A 16,807-nucleotide genomic window follows, 5' to 3' on the forward strand; every position below is an offset into this window, starting at 1 on the left:
CGGCCCCATGAGCCACTCACCAGGAGACGGGCCAGCAGCTTCTGTGGCGCGGGCAGGTCCACTGGGGAGAGAAAGATACAGGATACTGAGGCTGCCCCGCTCCTGTGCCCCGGGAGAGCTTCTCCCTGCAAGGTGCTGCCCCAACAGCATCCCAGCGCCCTGCAGAATGCAGGAGGGGTCAGGACAGGGGCTTTTCCACAAAGAACATCATTACAACTGGCCATCCTGGGAAGAAGGAGCCTGGTGCTACAGGCTGGGGCTGAGAAGATGCTCTTCTTTTTTTTTTTTTTTTCAATTTATTTATTTATTTCAATTGGAGGCTAATTACTTCACAATATTGTGGTGGGTTTTGCCATACATTGACATGAATCAGCAATGGGTGGACATGTGTCCCCATCCTGACCCTCCCTCTCACCTCCCTCCCCATCCCATCCCTCAGGGTCATCCCAATGCACTGGCCCTAAGCACCCTGTCTCATGCATCGAACCTGGACTGGCAATCTGTTTTACATATGGTAATATACATGTTTCAATGCTATTCTCTCAAATCATCCCACCCTCACCTTCTCCCACAGAGTCCAAAAGTCTGTTCTTTACATCTGTGTCTCTTTTGCTGTCTCACATATAGGGTCATCATTACCATCTTTCTAAATTCCTTATATATGCATTAATATACTGTGCTCTTTTCAGGACGTGCCCGCTTGGGAGTGCACACCAGGCCAGTGTGAGAATGTTTCTCTCCTACTGTGAGTCTCGGCCTTGTTGAGCCAACAGTGACTAGACACCCGCCCGCTCCCCTCCCCTCCCTCTGAAGGCTTTAGGAGGCTGTGAGCCCAGGAGTAGCAGGAACTCAGCATTTGGACCAGCAGAAGAGGGAGGGGCAGGCCTGCTGAGAAGCTGCAGGGAGGGGAGGCACCCAGGAGGGAGCCAGCCCCAGACTCAGGGTTGGGGCAGGAGGCAGACCAGGGGGTGGTCTAGCCGGATGCTCAGAGCAGGCTCTGCCCTTCACCATCGCTGGGTCCTGTGAGGCTCGCAGTCACCTCCTGTCACCAGCCACATCCATCCTCAAAGCCCCAGGACCATGACAGCAGCCCCCTTGGACGGCAGGGTCCCCCGTAAGTAGGTTGGTCTCGTCCCTTTCTTGAGGGTCATCAGGGGCGAGTGGGAGGGCCTGGTGGGGGTGATTCCAGAGGACTCGGATGGGATATACAGTCCTTCCAGTGGGCTCTTGGGGGCCAGAGAGCTCACACCTGGGGGAAGCCTGAGCCAGGACCCCTGCCCTGAGGTCTGGGCCAGGGTTGGGGGAGGTGGGGATGAGAGGAATGGGCTGCCAGAGGAAGAGTGTACGATTTTAACCTCCTCAGATTTCAGCAAGGGCAGCCTCTTTGGGAAGGCCTGGCTCTCTGGGCTCCAAGGTGCTTCCTGGAGAAGGGGGAACAGTCCGAGTCATGGGGCAGCCCACCTGCCCAGTCCCTCCAGCTGGCGCAGGGGGGCTGCCCACCATGCCTGCTCTTGCTTGCATTGGCCTCCTCGTCCGTGGCATGCAGCTGGCGTTCGGCCAGGTTGGTGAGGCTGATGCAGATGGGGGTCAAAGCCTCCGTGTAGTCCGTCTCCATGATGTAGCACAGGAGCCTCACCCAAAATTCCTGGGGGCGGGCAGGAAGGGGGCGCTGGGATCAGCCTGCGATGCTGTGCCCGCTGGGCTCCTCCACCCCGCATCCAGCACATCCTCTCTGACCAGCCCTCCCTCTAACCCCCAATCCCCTAGAGAGGCACACTGGGCAGACAACCTCGCCGTGCTTGCCAATTGTGATGATCAGTTTCTATGTGTCAACTCTGCAGTGAACGCACAGTTATTCAATCAGGCACTAATCTAGGTGTGGCAGTTAAGGTATTCTGATGCAATCTGATGAAAGTCCATAATCTGTATAGGAGGTTACTCTGGATACTGTGAGTGGACTTCATCAAATCAGTTGAGGGTAAAAAACAGGTTTCCCTGAGGAAGAAGAGAGCTTGCCTCAAGGTTGCAGCCTCAGCTACTGCATGAGTCTTCAGCCTGCCGGCGTACCCCCTAAATTTCAGACTTGCCAGCCTTCACAGCTGCACGATATATATGTTGTTGTTCTGTCGCTCAGTCATGTCCGACTCTTTGCGACCCCATGGACTGCAGTACGGCAGGCCTCCCTGTCCTTCACCATCTCCTGGAGCTTGCTCAAACTCATGTCCACAGAGTCGGTGATGCCATCCAACCATCTCATCCTCTGTTGTCTCCTTCTCCTCCTGCCTTCAATCTTTCCCAGCACCAGGGTCTTTTCCAATGAGTCGGCTCTTCCCATCAGGTGGCCAAAGTACTGGATCTTCAACTTCACCATCATTCCTTCCAATGAATATTCAGAGTTGATTTCCTTTTGCATTGACTGTTTTGACCTTCTTGCTGTCCAAGGGACTCTCCAGAGTCTTCTCCAACACCACAATTGTAAAGCATCAGTTCTTTGGCACTCCCTCTTTTTTATGGTCCAACTATCTCATTTGTACATGACTCCTGGAAAAACCATAGCTTTGACTATACAGATCTTTGTCTGTAAAGTAATGTCTCAGCTTTTTAATATGCTGTCTAGGTCTGTCATAGCTTTTCTTCCAAGGAGCAAGAATCTTTTAATTTCATGGCTGCAGTCACCATCTGTAGTGATTTTGGAGCCCAAGAAAATAAAATCTGTCACTGTGTCCATTGTTTCCCCATCTACTTGCTGTGAAGTGATGGGACCGGTTGCCATGATCTTCATTTTCTAAATGTTCAGTTTTAAGGCAGCCTTTTCATTTTCTTCTTGCACCTTCATCAAGAGGCTCTTTAGTTCCTCTTTGCTTTCTGCCATAAGGGTGGTGTCATCTGCATATCTGAATTTATTGATATTTTTGAGATACACACACACACACACATATCTCCTACTAGTTCTATTTCTCTACAGATTCTTAGAGCCATGACTCTAGCCTTCCAACTTCACCCTGCCATCTCCCATCTCACCAGATGATCACTGAACACCCCCAGTGACCCTGATTCCCTTTAGCCCCACTCCCACCCCTAGGAGTTTGGGGTGAGCTCCTGTGCTACTAACAAGTGAAGTTGCTTGATGTGTTCTAGCGATCAGGACTAGAATCCCTGGCTACTGGGCTCCCCCAGGGATGCAGCATAATGAACAGGAAAGAGCATTTTTATCCTGGCTCCACTCTTTACCAGCTTAGACTCCTTGAGCAAATTAATGAGTCCCTCTGAGCCTCAGTTTCCTCATTTATAAAAGTTAGGTAATAATAACAACAGACCTTATCTTACAGGGTGGTTGGGATAATTAAATAAGACTCTAGATGTTACACATCTAGTGCAGTACCTGCCACGTGTGATCAATGAATTGTAACCATTATTATTACTATAACTATTATTTCTGTAATTAAGAGAAGCTGCCACTGGATGGGGAGCATCTGGCCCATGGCCTCAATTAATAGACAATGATTCCCTCCATATGCAGTCATGGTAAACTTTTCCTATCTTATTGCTATGTCACATTGTAATGCAATTAAAAATTGACACATTTGTTTCCCCTAAAGCCTGTGAACAACTTGGGGGTCATACTGAGCCTTCCTGTGTATGCCCTGATGACTTACACATAGTTGGAACTCATGAATGTTTGTGAAATATAATCCTTAGAATCATTTATTTGCACACTCACACATATACACACTTGCATGCATATGCATGGGATTCCCAAGTGGCCCTCGTGGTGAAGAATCTGCCTGCCAATGCAGAAGACATAGGTTTGATCTTTGGGTCAGAAAGATCTTCTGGAGTAGGAAATGGCACCCCACTCCAGTATTCTTGCCTGGAAAATTCTATGGGCAGAGGAGCCCGGTGGGCTACAGTCCATGGGGCCACAATCAATCAGACATAACTGAGTGACTGAATACATGCGCGCATGTGCACACACACGCACATGCCTGGAGTGAGGGGCTTGAAGGTAATGGTTGCATTTCAAGCAATAAGTCAAGTGATATGTATTAGGCCTACTGTGTGCCAAGCACTGCCCTGGTGAAGGTAATAAGGGCCCAAGGAACTGAATCTTGAAAAACAAGCTCAGGTAATTGGAAGATCTGGGGCCCGCCATCCTCCCAAGTAGTGGGAATGGGAGAAGCAACAGTGCACAATTCTGGGCCTGTGCTATCGTCCCCTCGCAGCCGAGCACGGCACAGACCTGAGCCATCAGCCCCAGTGTGCAGCCCAGTGTGCCAACTCACATTGGTCATCCCACTGACAGAAGACGTTATGATCCTCACGGTGTCCATGGTGACCTTGTGGACCATCTTCTCCTCTAGGTCCCTCTGGTAAAAGTTGTCCCTGCGGTTGGTCTGGAAGACAGAACCAAGGAGTGCCTGCTTGTGGGCCGGCAGGGGCTTGCCATGGTCTCAGCTGTGGTTTCCTCTCCTGCAAGAGGCTTGACACCCAGACACTGAGTCTGCCAGATGCCCAGAGCTGTGCACATGTTTCACTATTTTCTAGACCCCTGGCAGCTTACTGTGTGTGTCTGTGTGCATGTACACGCATGCAGGTTCCTCGAGCAGTGCTCTTTCCTCAGTGCAGTGGAAACCATTTCCAAAGCCCGGCTGCTCCACCGTCACTCACCAGTTTGTAGGTGGACAAGGTCAGCTGCACAGACACGTACTTCAGGCCCCAACCTTTGATCCTGTCCTGGAAGCCGGACAGGGCCAGCTGCCCAATGATGCGGAGAATGGCCATCCTCACCTGAGAGGACAGAGCACAGATGTGCTGGGCGCTAGAGGTTCCGCCTCCTGCACCCAACCCCGTGACACGAGACAGCCAGGATCTGAGGGTGCGGTGGTCTGGAAGGGGTCTCCGGGGCTACCTGGCTGCTGCCCACTCTGTCCACCACCTCATCCAGGTGACTCCGCCTGCCTTATCCAGGGGACTCCGCTCAGGAGCAGCCCTACCCAGGAGCCTCATCTAAGTCCCTCAGAGACAGGAGCACAGTGCTTTCTCTGTAGAGTTGCTCCATCCTCAAGAAGCCCTAGTGAGAACCACCTGATTCTTCTCCCAGGCTCCCCAGGGCTCATACATGGGGACGACACAGAACAAGCCTTTTCCCTCTACCCCTGCCATCCTCCAGGCATTGAAGACAGCTCTGCCTCAGGCTCTAGACCGAGTGCCCCTGTTGCCTTCCTCGTTTGTGCAAACCCTCACCGTCCTGAACTGCACCCCCGGGACATGAGGGGTCAGCCACTGGGGCCATGTCCAGAAGCCAAGCTTTACTCCAGGGGGCCGAGGCTGCAGTGGCCAAGATGGTGGGTTTTTTTTTAACCTTTATTTGCAGAGTTGCTTTTCTCAAATGTGGCAATGATCTTACAAAACACCTAGCTAGCCAAGCAGCTTGGGCTGATGCTGGGTGTGTTTGGCCTCTCCTCTGTCCAGGGTGGTGTCGGAGCCCCTTTACAGGAAAACTCCAGGTTCTTGGTGACAGGGACGGTCTCGGAGGAGGGGCCACAGCTTCGAGGAGACTTTCTTCTCTAGCCCCACTCAGGACTGGCTGGGAAGGTAGGTTTTCGATCAAAGGGCCTTCCTTGACAAGGCAGCCCCACTTCCACACACAGAGCTGGAGGGGAGGGGTGGGCAAGCAGGCTGCAGCTGATGAAGAAGGCGCCCTGACTTCCCTCCACTTGCCCCGCAGAGGCCCAGCACACACCCCCTTTCTGGGTCTCTCCACTCTGTTACCTTGGACCGGGTGTCGGAGAGTGTGTTCTTGACCACGCGGATGGCCAGGTAGATGGTCCTGATGTTCATTTTGGGCTCTGAAAGACAGAAACCCACCTGGAGGTCCACAGGCCTCAGGGCTGGGCTCTGAGGAGATACCCAGAAGTGGTGAGGCCTCACCTGCCACCTTCCATGGGAGACAGGGGTCCGGGGACTCGTCCATGCCATGCCTCCTGAGAGCCTCTGACCCCCACAAGCTCAGGGCCGCTACCCTCAGAAGCCACCCGGTGCTCTCAGTGCCCGCCCCCCAGCCCAGGGGCCGTCATCTTCATGCCTCACTCTCTTGGCCTTTGCATTGCGTGGGTTTCTTTGGAAACTAGTGGACTCTCCTTGAGGGCAGGGTCTCCTCCTAAGAGCTCGGTGGTTCCCTCAGCGGGACACACGGGGCCAGACACACAGTGGACACACGGAGACCATGGCGCCCAGCTGCGGAGGCCGGGGCTCTGGGGCCAGGCTGCTACGCTCAGTCTCTGGCCCCACCGCATCCCAGCTGTGTGACCTCGGGGACTTACTCAGCCCCTCTGAGCCTCAGCTTCCTTCCCTGTAAAAGGTGGACACTGAGAGCATGTCCCTCACCAAATCTCTGTGAGCAGTGACACAAGTTAAAACACATGGGGCCTGGTGTGCAAGAGTGCTGTGTGTGTGCTGGAGGGAAGGCTGATGGGGAAGATCAGGGAGGTGAGAAAGAGCCTGGAGAAGGCTCTTTAGAGGTTGGCCTGAACAGAACCACAGTCAGGCACTCAGGGTGTTGCTACACTCAAGTCTAGGTGTTACTAGGCATCACTGCAGGAGGAGGAATAAGAGGAAAGGAGGTCGGGGTGGAAGATGGCAGGAATTCAGGCACCAAGGGACGATGTTACACTTAAGAGTTTTTCATCTCTAAAATGGAAACCTTTTTTTCTGATTATAAAAAAAAGTCTGTGTTCACTGAGAAATTAAAATAAAAGACAACCAGTCTTCACAGTTTAGGTGTATCCTTCTAAACTCATTTATGCGTAAATGAGCACCTAGATTTCTTTCACATAACCGAGATCATGGAGGTTGAAGTGATGGAATTCCAGTTGAGCTATTTCAAATCCTGGAAGATGACGCTTTGAAAGTGCTGCACTCAATATGCCAGCAAATTTGGAAAACTCAGCAGTGGCCACAGGACTGGAAAAGGTCAGTTTTCATTCCAATCCCAAAGAAAGGCAATGCCAAAGAATGCTCAAACTACTGCACAATTGCACTCATCTCACACGCTAGTAAAGTAATGCTCAAAATTCTCCAAGCCAGGCTTCAGCAATATGTGAACAGTGAACTTTCAGATATTCAAGCTGGTTTTAGAAAAGGCAGAGGAACCAGAGATCAAATTGCCAACATCCGATGGGTAATCGAAAAAGCAAGAGAGTTCCAGAAAACCATCTATTTCTGCTTTATTGACTATGCCAAAGCCTTTGACTGTGTGGATCACAATAAACTGTGGAAAATTCTGAAAGAGATGGGAATACCAGACCACCTGACCTGCCTCTTGAGAAACCTGTATGCAGGTCAGGAAGCAATAGTTATAATTTGACATGGAACAACAGACTGGTTCCAAATAGGAAAAGGAGTAAGTTAATGCTATATATTGTCACCCTGTGTATTTAACTTATATGCAGAGTACATCATGAGAAACACTGGGCTGGAAGAAGCACAAGCTGGAATCAAGATTATCGGGAGAAATATCAATAACCTCAGATATGCAAATGGCACCAACATTATGGCAGAAACTGAAGAAGAATTAAAAAGCCTCTTGATGAAAGTGAAAGAGGAGAGTGAAAAAGTTGGCTTAAAGCTCAATATTCAGAAAACAAGATCATGGTATCCGGTCCCAACACTTCATGGGAAATAGATGGGGAAACAGTGGTTGACTTTATTTTTGGGGGCTCCAAAATCACTGCAGATGGTGACTGCAGCCATGAAATTAAAAGACACTTACTCCTTGGAGGGGAAGTTATGACCAACCTAGACAGCATATTCAGAAGCAGAGACATTACTTTGTCAATAAAGGTCCGTCTCGTCAAGGCTATGGTTTTTCCAGTGGTCATGTATGGTTGTGAGAGTTGGACTGTGAAGAAAGCTGAGTGCCGAAGAATTGATGCTTTTGAACTGTAGTGTTGGAGAAGACTCTTGAGAGTCCCTTGGACTGCAAGGAGATCCAACCAGTCCATTCTAAAGGAGATCAGTCCTGGGTGTTCATTGGAAGGACTGATGTTGAAGCTGAAACTCCAATACTTTGGCCACCTGATTCAAAGAGCAGACTCACCTGAAAAGACTCTGATGCTGGGAGGGATTGGGGGCAGAAGGAGAAGGGGATGACAGAGGATGAGATGGTTGGATGGCATCACCGACTCAATGGACATGAGTTTGGGTAACTTCCAGGAGTTGGTGATGGACAGGGCGGCCTGGCATGCTGCAGTTCATGGGGTCACAAAGAGTTGGACATGACTGAGCGACTGAACGGAACTGAACTGAACCGAGGTCATGCTATATATAACTGTCCGACACTGTACTGCTATACTTAATATACAAAGAGCGGCTTTTCCATGAAAAAGATGGTATAATATTCCATATGTGGCTATGCATGCCTGTATGTGAAGTTGCGTCAGTCATTTCCAACTCTCTGCGACCCAGTGGACTGTAGCCCTCGAGGCTTATCTGTCCATGGGGATTCTCCAGGCAAGAATAGTGGAGTGGGTTGCCATGCCCTCCTCCAGGAACCTTCCCAACCCAGGCACTGCACTTGCATCTCTTACGTCTCCTGCATTAGCAGGCAGGTTCTTTACCACTGGTGCCACCTGGGAAGCCCATATAAGGCTATACTATCACTAAGTCCACAAATTTCTCGTAGAAAAAACAAGTAGATTGTTTTCAATGTTTTGCTTCTATGCACAATGTTATAAGGAACATCTTTATCCAATTGCCTTTGGGCAATTAATTTCTTCAGACAGCTGATAAAATGTTAGATTTTGAGCCCGTGTTTTGGGCCCTATCCAAGTGAGCATCCAGAATGGTTTATCAGTTTACACCCCTGACAAGGAAGTATCGGTGGCTTGTTTCTTGTATTGTAGACCAGGGACTAGCAAAGTCTAGCCCTAAGTTTAATTCCAGCCCAAAGTCTGTGTTTGTAGACATAGCTTTATTGGAACACAGCCATGCTCTGAAGTTATAACTGCTTCTGCTCTACAATGGCCAATTTGCATAATTGTCACAGAGTGTGTGGTCTGCAAAGCTGAAAATATTTTTGCTATCTGCCCTTCTGCAGAAAAATGGGTAGGCCAACTCTAGTCATTATCATCTCTGCCCATCAGATAGGTAAAAAGGAGTCTCACTGTGGCACGCCAGTATTGGGGCCTGGAGAATTCCAAGGACTGTACAGTTCGTGGGGTCACAAAGACTCAGACACGACTGAGCAACTTTCACTTTCACTGTTGCTTAAATTTTCATTTCTGTAAGAGATGGGTCTACTGTCAGGAGAAGGTCTTTCACATACAGTTGCTCAGTTTGTGTACTGTACAAGGATATGCAGCTGAAGGGCTGAACTGAAGCCAACCATGCACTTCTCAGGGCTTTCAAGGTGGCGCTAGTGGAAAAAAACTCGCCTGCCAATGCAGGAGACATGAGATGTAGATTTGATCCCTGGGTCAGGAAGATTCCCTGGAGGAGGAAATGGCAACCCACTCCAGTATTCTTGCCTGGAGAATTCCATGGACAGAGGAGCCTGGCGGGCTACAGTCAGTCGCCTGGCAAACAATGGGACAGGACGGAAGCAACTGAGCACAGCACGTGTGGTTCTCAAATCATGCAAAAACAAATGCTGCCAGCAGAGGGCACCTTATTCAAATTCAAGCGGATGCTCTGAGCCGGTGCTCTGGGGAACCGTGATTCCCTGTGGATAGCAAGGCCAGTTTTAGGGTTTGGGCTTAGGGATTCGGAAGCAGGGTTTCAGACTAAGTTTTGACACTGGGTCAATAGAGCTTTAGGGCTACATCTATACTGTGTATCTAGGCTTTATATGCCTTTCATTTAGCTTTGGGAGTTATACTAGGATTTGGGCAAACAGTTTGAAATTCAGGCTCAGGTAGAAGCTGGGGTTCAGGGTTGAAGGAAAGGGGCGAGGGTGTGGAGGGTGGGACACAGGCCGGTGTAGGTTCAAGGATAGGAAACATGAAGCTACGGAGAGCCCTGACTCCGTGGCCCACCCAGCAGGGTCTGTAAGAGAGGAAATGATCCAGGGACTTCCCTGGAAGTCCAGTGCTTAAGACTCGGTGCTTCCAACGCAGGGGGTAAGGGTTCGATCTCCGGGCAGGGCACTAAGATCCCACATGCCGCCGCAGGGTGCGGCCAAAAGTTTAAGAAAAAAAAAAAAAGGCCAGATATGAGTGACACCTGCCACCCTAGCTCCCGCCCGGTCTTCCTGCGGCGTGAGTGCTCACCATCTGCGCTCACCACTGCCCTGATCAGGGCCAGGGTCCCCACGCGGACGGCCTCCTTGCTTATCTCCATCTGGCTGAGGAAGAACTTCATCAGCTCCTTGGGGTAGGAGCGGGCTGCAGGGGGTGGGGGGGAAGGACGTCTTTAGTCGTGCCCCGAGTCAAGAGCAGCAGCGCGACAAGGCAGCCCCGGGGCCCGGCGCTCAGAGGGGGCCGGCCCTCCCGAGGGCTCCCGGGGGCCCGGGGGCGCCTCACCAAGGGCTATGAAGCAGTGCACGATCTCCGTCAGGTTCTGGCTGCTGTACTGCTGCTGGGCGGGGGCCCTGGAGCACACCTAGGGCGGGGCGGGCAGGGGGTGAAGAGGTCAGCCCCGCAGAGGGGCACACGAGCAGGAGCCCCACCTGTGCCTCGTCCCCGGCAGGAGGCAGGAGGCCTGTGGCATCGGGACGTGGGCCCCACCGCCACCCTGCCACCCGGAGCCCTGGTCTGCACACCACCCGCCCCCAGCCCACCTCCCCTGACCCGCCCCCAGCGCACCTTCCCTGACCCGCCCCCAGCCCTCCTCCCCTGACCCGCCCCCAGCCCTCCTCCCCTGACCGCCCTCAGCACCTCCCATGACCCGCCCCCAGCGCGCCTCCGCTGACCCGCCCCCAGCCCGCCTCCCTTGACCGCCCTCAGCACCTCCCATGACCCGCCCACAGCGCCCCTCCGCTGACCCGCCCCCAGCGCACCTCCCCTGACCCGCCCCCAGCGCACCTCCCCTGACCCGCCCCCAGCCCACCTCCCCTGACCCGCCCCCAGCCCGCCTCGTCTGACCCGCCCCGGAGAAGGCCCCGCCCCGCGCGGCCCTGGGGCTCACCTGGAGGTGCAGCTCCGTGAAGATGGTGTACAGCTGCATCTGCGGGACGGGGCTGCTGGTGATGACAGACATTTCCAGGATCTGCCTCAAGACCTGCCGCGGGCGGGAAACGGTGGTAGGTGACCTTCGACCGACTCAGGTCACTTGCCAGACCTTTGCTCCTTGACTTTCTCCCTCCTCTGGAGGTATCAGTATCCCCTGGGAGTTGGGCGGAGAGGCCACCTCTCAAGCTCCGCCCAGACCCCTGAGTCCGACTGTTTCCAGCCGCCTCTGAGGATTGCGGTGGACACTACAGCTTGGCAGGGCTGCGTAGGCCACTGAGCGTGGACGTTCAAGGCTTTCTTTTCCTCTCTCTTCTAGTCACCGGGAGGTGCATGCCAACTTTTAGACAGAAGATCTGCTGGTGGCTCCCCAAATCTGGCACGTTCATTTCTGTTCCCAGCTTTCACGAGGCGAAGGGTCTCGCCTCGTCTGTAAATGAGTGACCCCCTTCACCATATACACCAGCCCAGGTCACAACTCGGCTCAGAATCTTGCAAAAACTCCATCTCGCACACGTTCAAGGCTGGTAAGAGGTTGAATGGTGTTCCCCCGAGAATCCATGTCCACCCAGAACCTCAAAATGTGAGGTAACTTGGAAATAGGGTCTTTGCAGACATAATTAGTTATGGCTCTCAAGAAGAGATCACCCTGACAACACCTTAGATCCAAGCACCGCTGTCCTTATGAGAAGAGGAGAAGACACAGAGAGAGAGACACAGAGATGGCCATGTGACGACGGAGGACGACACTGGAGTGATGCAGTGCCTGGGCCACCAGAAGCTGGAAGGGCAAGATTCTCCCCTAGAGCCTGCAGAAGGAGCACAGCCTGCCAACACCTTGATTTCAGAGTGCCAGCCTCCAGGACCATGACAGAACACATTTCTGTTGTTTTAAGCCACCTGCTTCCTGGTTCTTTGTTACAACAGCCTTAGGAAACCGATATGAAAGTTGTGACCTCACTGTGGGTCCCAGAACCCTTTGAGGTATCATCCTTTCTGCCTGGCTTCCCTGGTGGCTCAGAGAGTAAAGAATCTGCCTGCAACATGAGACACCTGGCTTTGATTTCTGGTCCAGGAAGATCCCCTTGAGAAGGAACAGGCAACCCACTCCAGTATTCTTGCCTGGGAAGTCCCATGGACAGAGAATCCTGGTGGGATACAGTCCACAGGGTTGCAAAGAGTCAGACGTGACTGAGTGACTAACATACGTGGAACAGCAGCATCTGTTTCTCGGAAATCGGACAAGTGCCAGGTCCCGTGGCTCCATCTCCCACCCGGACGACACCCCACAGGACACTCAGGAGCCCTAAATACCCCGAGCCCCCAGCCCAGGCCCCTCACCTGCGTGATGAAGAGCGCCTCCAGGCCGCCCTGGTACTCCGCCAGCAGCAGGGGGATGTAGTCGTACACCTGATCCCGCAGGTCATCATTGGGCAGGAGGAGGCTCAGCATGGGCTTCAGGGACTTGATGACCCCCAGCTTCACCTAGCACAGGAGCCAGGTCTCTAGACCTCTCGGCCAGGACCCCCTGTGACATCGGCCCCAGCCTCAGAATCAAGCACAGGTGACAGAGGGGACCTTGGAGTAGAGTCCAGGCCTCCCCCAGGCCCCGCAAGTGCGAAGCCTGTCCCCCAAGTCCTGATCTGTCACTCAGGTGGCCTTGGACAGGTACTCAACCTCTCTGTGTCTCCGTTTCCTCATTTGTAAAACAGTCCTATGGCCCAGAGTTGGTGCGGAAGTGGCTCCTACAAGCTTGGAGAGGGCCCGGCACACGTGTAACAGGGACCCTGGTCCAGCAACTCCAGGGGCCTTTGTCAGGACACCTCCAGGGTCCCCATGGCTCTGCCATTAATCAGGTCTCCACCTCCTTGGACCCCATGGTGTCTCAGCTCCTCCAGCTGCACAGGCTGGAGAGCGATGACCCGAGGACCACGGGCTCCCACCCCCACCCAGCAGGGCCTGTCTCACCTCCGGGTTGTTGTTCCGCAGCCACACCGTCACGAAGTAGCGATACATGGGGAACAGCTTCACCGCAAACTGGTCCTCAGTCATCACGGGGTACACGCTGTCCTCCAGGTGCCTCAGGTAAAACTGCACCGTCTCGCAGAATGTCTCCATGGCTGCCCCGGGGGACGCGCAGTGAGCCCCAGGGGGCAGGACGCAGAACAAAGCCTTCCAGGGCTGCCTCCTCAGGAGGAGCCCTCACACTTCCATAACCAGCAGGTTACTGAGACGGCCAAAGACGCTGCTAGAAAAATCTCTTGTGTCCCTGTCTGTCTGCCTTTCCAACCCCCCTCCCAGCTCCCTGTTTTGTCTTGCATGAAGCCCCTCCCTGTCTGAGGGTGAAAGACTCCCCCGAGGGTGGAGCACACAGGTGTGACTGGGCCCCCAGCCTTGAGGTTCATGTGGCAAGGTCAAGGGTGAGACCTGGAAGAAGACTTTTTCACTCAGATCCTGGGGACTCCAAAGCAAAGAGTGGCAAACGCGTTTTGTCCTACTTTTCTCAGGTACTGGGGATTGGGGCTCACAAAACCATGACACAATTAAAACCTGGGGCAAGGTGATCAGATATACATGACCCAGGTCAAGCCCAAGCTGGGACCATTTCCCTGGTCTCCCTCTCCTGCGATTCCCACTGCCCTTTCGTCTCTACCTGTCTACCACCGCCTCCCTTCCGCACCCTGATCGGGCCAGACCTGCAGGCCCAGGTGGGACACTTACCACCACAGATCACCTGGCGCATCTTGGCTTCATTGGCGAGCCTCAGCATGGTGAACATGGTGGCCAGGGTGATGCCCATGTATGGCATGAACTCAAACACTGCGAGGTGTGGGCAGAGGTCTCAGTTGGAGGAGGAGGGTCAGCAGAAAGGACAGCACCACCACCCACACTTCCAGTGAGTGCCCAGAACAAGGCCAGGGAACCCCTTTGCATGGGCTGGGCCACAGGAGATGGTAGGAGGCAGGCGAGGTAAGAAGTGTTAGCTGGGAGCAGGTGAAGGGGAAGGGAGATGGAGGAGGGGAGAAGGGGGGAGGGGAGAAGTGGGGGAGGAGAGAAGGGGGAGGGGAGAGGAAAATGGGGAGGAAAAGGGAGATGAGGGAAGGGGGATGGGGGAGGGGCGGGGAGAGGTGATGGGGGAGGGTAGGGGCGGAGGAAAAGAAGGAAGAGCCCTGCTCTTCCTGGGGCCCCAGGGAACAGAGAGGAGGCAGGGGGTGGGCCTCCCAAGCCGCCACTCCTTTGTTGTCTCATAATCATATCAATAATCTCGGATATGCAGATGACACCACCCTTATGGCAGAGAGTGAAGAGGAACTAAAAAGCCTCTTGATGAAAGTGAAAGAGGAGAGTGAAAAAGTTGGCTTAAAGCTCAACATTCAATAAACGAAGATCATGGCATCTGGTCCCATCACTTCACGGGAAATAGATGGGGAAACAGTGGACACAGTGTCAGACTTTATTTTTCTGGACTCCAAAATCACTGCAGATGGTGACTGCAGCCATGAAATTAAAAGAGACTTACTCCTTGGAAGAAAAGTTATGACCAACCCAGATAGCATATTGAAAAGCAGAGACGTTACTTTGCCAACAAAGGTCCGTCTAGTCAAGGCTATGGTTTTTCCAGTGGTCACGTATGGATGTGAGAGTTGGACTATGAAGAAAGCTGAGCACTGAAGAATTGATGCTTTTGAACTGTGGTGTTGGAGAAGACTCTTGAGAGTCCCTTGGCCTGCAAGGACATCCAACCAGTCCATTCTAAAGGAGATCAGCCCTGGGTGTTCTTTGGAAGGAATGATGCTAAAGCTGAAACTGCAGTACTTTGGCCACCTCATGCGAAGAGTTGGCTCATTGGAAAAGACTCTGATGCTGGGAGGGATTGGGGGCAGGAGGAGAAGGGGATGACAGAGGATGAGATGATTGGATGGCATCACCGACTCGATGGACATGAGTTTGGGTGAACTCCGGGAGATGACGATGGACAGGGAGGCTTGGCGTGCTGCGATTCATGGGGTCGCAAGGAGTCTGACACGACTGAGCGACTGAACTGAACTGAAACATTCTAGAATGATGACCCAGACACTGAATGAGATGGCGGTTAGGAGGAGGACAGCCGCGTGCCCTCTCCCATTGTGACACTCCGTTTTCTCGTGTACTGGTTCCCAGTGCCTCACTCACCAGCACTCCACTGCCCACCGCAAGGCCTGCGTGGAGTGGACGCTCAGCACATGTGCGCGGACTGAAAAGGGAAGGAAGGAGGGAGCGAGGGAGAGAACGGGGCCAGAGGTGGGGGCGAGGAAAGAGAGGTGTGCGAGAGAAGGGCCAGCAAGAGAAAAGACACAGGATGGGAGGCACGGGGAGGGGATCTCAGCAGCTGAGAGGGACAGAGAGACACCAGAAGTGAAACGGAGGAATGCCAGAGGAAGGCAAGAAGAGGGAGAAATGGGAGGGGGTGGGGGCAGGGACCAGGGCAGAGGCACAGGGGTGGCCAGACGGGCAGACGCCGGGGCCCAGTCCCCACGAGCCCTACCGTTGCCATTGGCCAGCTTGGCCAGGGTGACGATGACAAATTCTTCCGTGAGGTTGAGGGGTTTGAGATGGTGCTGCAGCTCGTACATGACCAAGCTGAAGTGGTTTCGGGACAGGGCCACCAGGGTGTCGCTGGCCACCTCTGCCCTCATGTAGCCCTCCATCTGCAGGGCACGGGAGGACACGTGGCTTCGCCAGCATTCCTGCCCCTCACCTACTCCAGCCCCGCTGGGGTCCCATGGGCCCCCTCAGCCTACTGTTGTTCCCCATGAGATAACCAGACAAGGGCCTCGGGCCTCCCATGCCTCGCCCACCAGAGCCCAGCCCCCTGGGGTGGCGGCCAGGCGGGCGGGGGCAGGACATCCACTACCTCCAGCATGTCCCTCATCTCCTTGGAGGCGATGGTGACCAGCCTCTGGACACAGCGCTCCTCCAGCTCTCCCTCCTGCTGGATGATCTCCTGCAGGATGTTGTAGATGTTGACTTTGCGTTGAGTGGAAATCTGGGGAACAAGTGTGGCGGGTGGGGAGGTCCAGGACCAGGCAGCAGGGCTTGGGAACCCACAGATCCACTGCAGTCTCCCTCCTGCTGGCCCTCCCCCTAATACCTAGGAGACTGTGATTTATAATAAGACGTGTGTTTGGTCTTCACCCAAGCACAGAAGCCTGAAATCCTTGGAATTTCCTAAGCAATCAGAGTGACAAAGATGTCTTTTTTTGTTGTATTAATGAGATGATTTTTGGTCCACACCTAAGGTTGGGGAGGGTTTCCCTGGTGGCTCAACTGGTAAAGAATCCGCCTGCCATGTGGGAGACCTGGGCTCGATCTCTGGGCTGGCTGGGAGGATCCCCTGGAGAAGTGAATGGCTACCCACTTCGGTATTCTGGCCTGGAGAATTCTGTGGACTGTAGTCCGTGGGGTTGCAAGGAGGCGGACAAGACTGAGCGACTTTCCCTTTCACTTGAAGGCTGGGGAATGGTTGGCAGGAGAACCCATCATCTGACTAGAGGACTAACACTTTCAGTCCCAACCACTCGGACCCCCAAGGAGGAGAGTGGGGCTGGAAGTTGAATCAGTCGCCAATGGCTAGTGATTTGATCAACCATGCCTAGATAGTG

General features: G+C 53.5%; 1 protein-coding gene across 1 annotated transcript in view; it reads right to left on the reverse strand.

Annotated features, from left to right (window-relative positions):
- MROH2A (maestro heat like repeat family member 2A) overlaps window positions 1–16,807 on the reverse strand; it is a 56,915-nt gene that overhangs the window by 33,106 nt on the left and 7,002 nt on the right. The window contains 13 exon segments of the mRNA XM_025289191.3: window positions 21–61; window positions 1,501–1,645; window positions 4,284–4,394; window positions 4,669–4,788; window positions 5,773–5,849; window positions 10,269–10,382; window positions 10,521–10,599; window positions 11,125–11,217; window positions 12,507–12,650; window positions 13,134–13,285; window positions 13,887–13,985; window positions 15,691–15,853; window positions 16,060–16,191. Coding sequence (XP_025144976.3) covers window positions 21–61; window positions 1,501–1,645; window positions 4,284–4,394; window positions 4,669–4,788; window positions 5,773–5,849; window positions 10,269–10,382; window positions 10,521–10,599; window positions 11,125–11,217; window positions 12,507–12,650; window positions 13,134–13,285; window positions 13,887–13,985; window positions 15,691–15,853; window positions 16,060–16,191 — 1,470 coding nt within the window.

The sequence above is a fragment of the Bubalus bubalis genome, chromosome 6 (assembly GCF_019923935.1).
Source record: "Bubalus bubalis isolate 160015118507 breed Murrah chromosome 6, NDDB_SH_1, whole genome shotgun sequence".
Classification (NCBI taxonomy): Eukaryota; Metazoa; Chordata; class Mammalia; order Artiodactyla; family Bovidae; genus Bubalus; species Bubalus bubalis.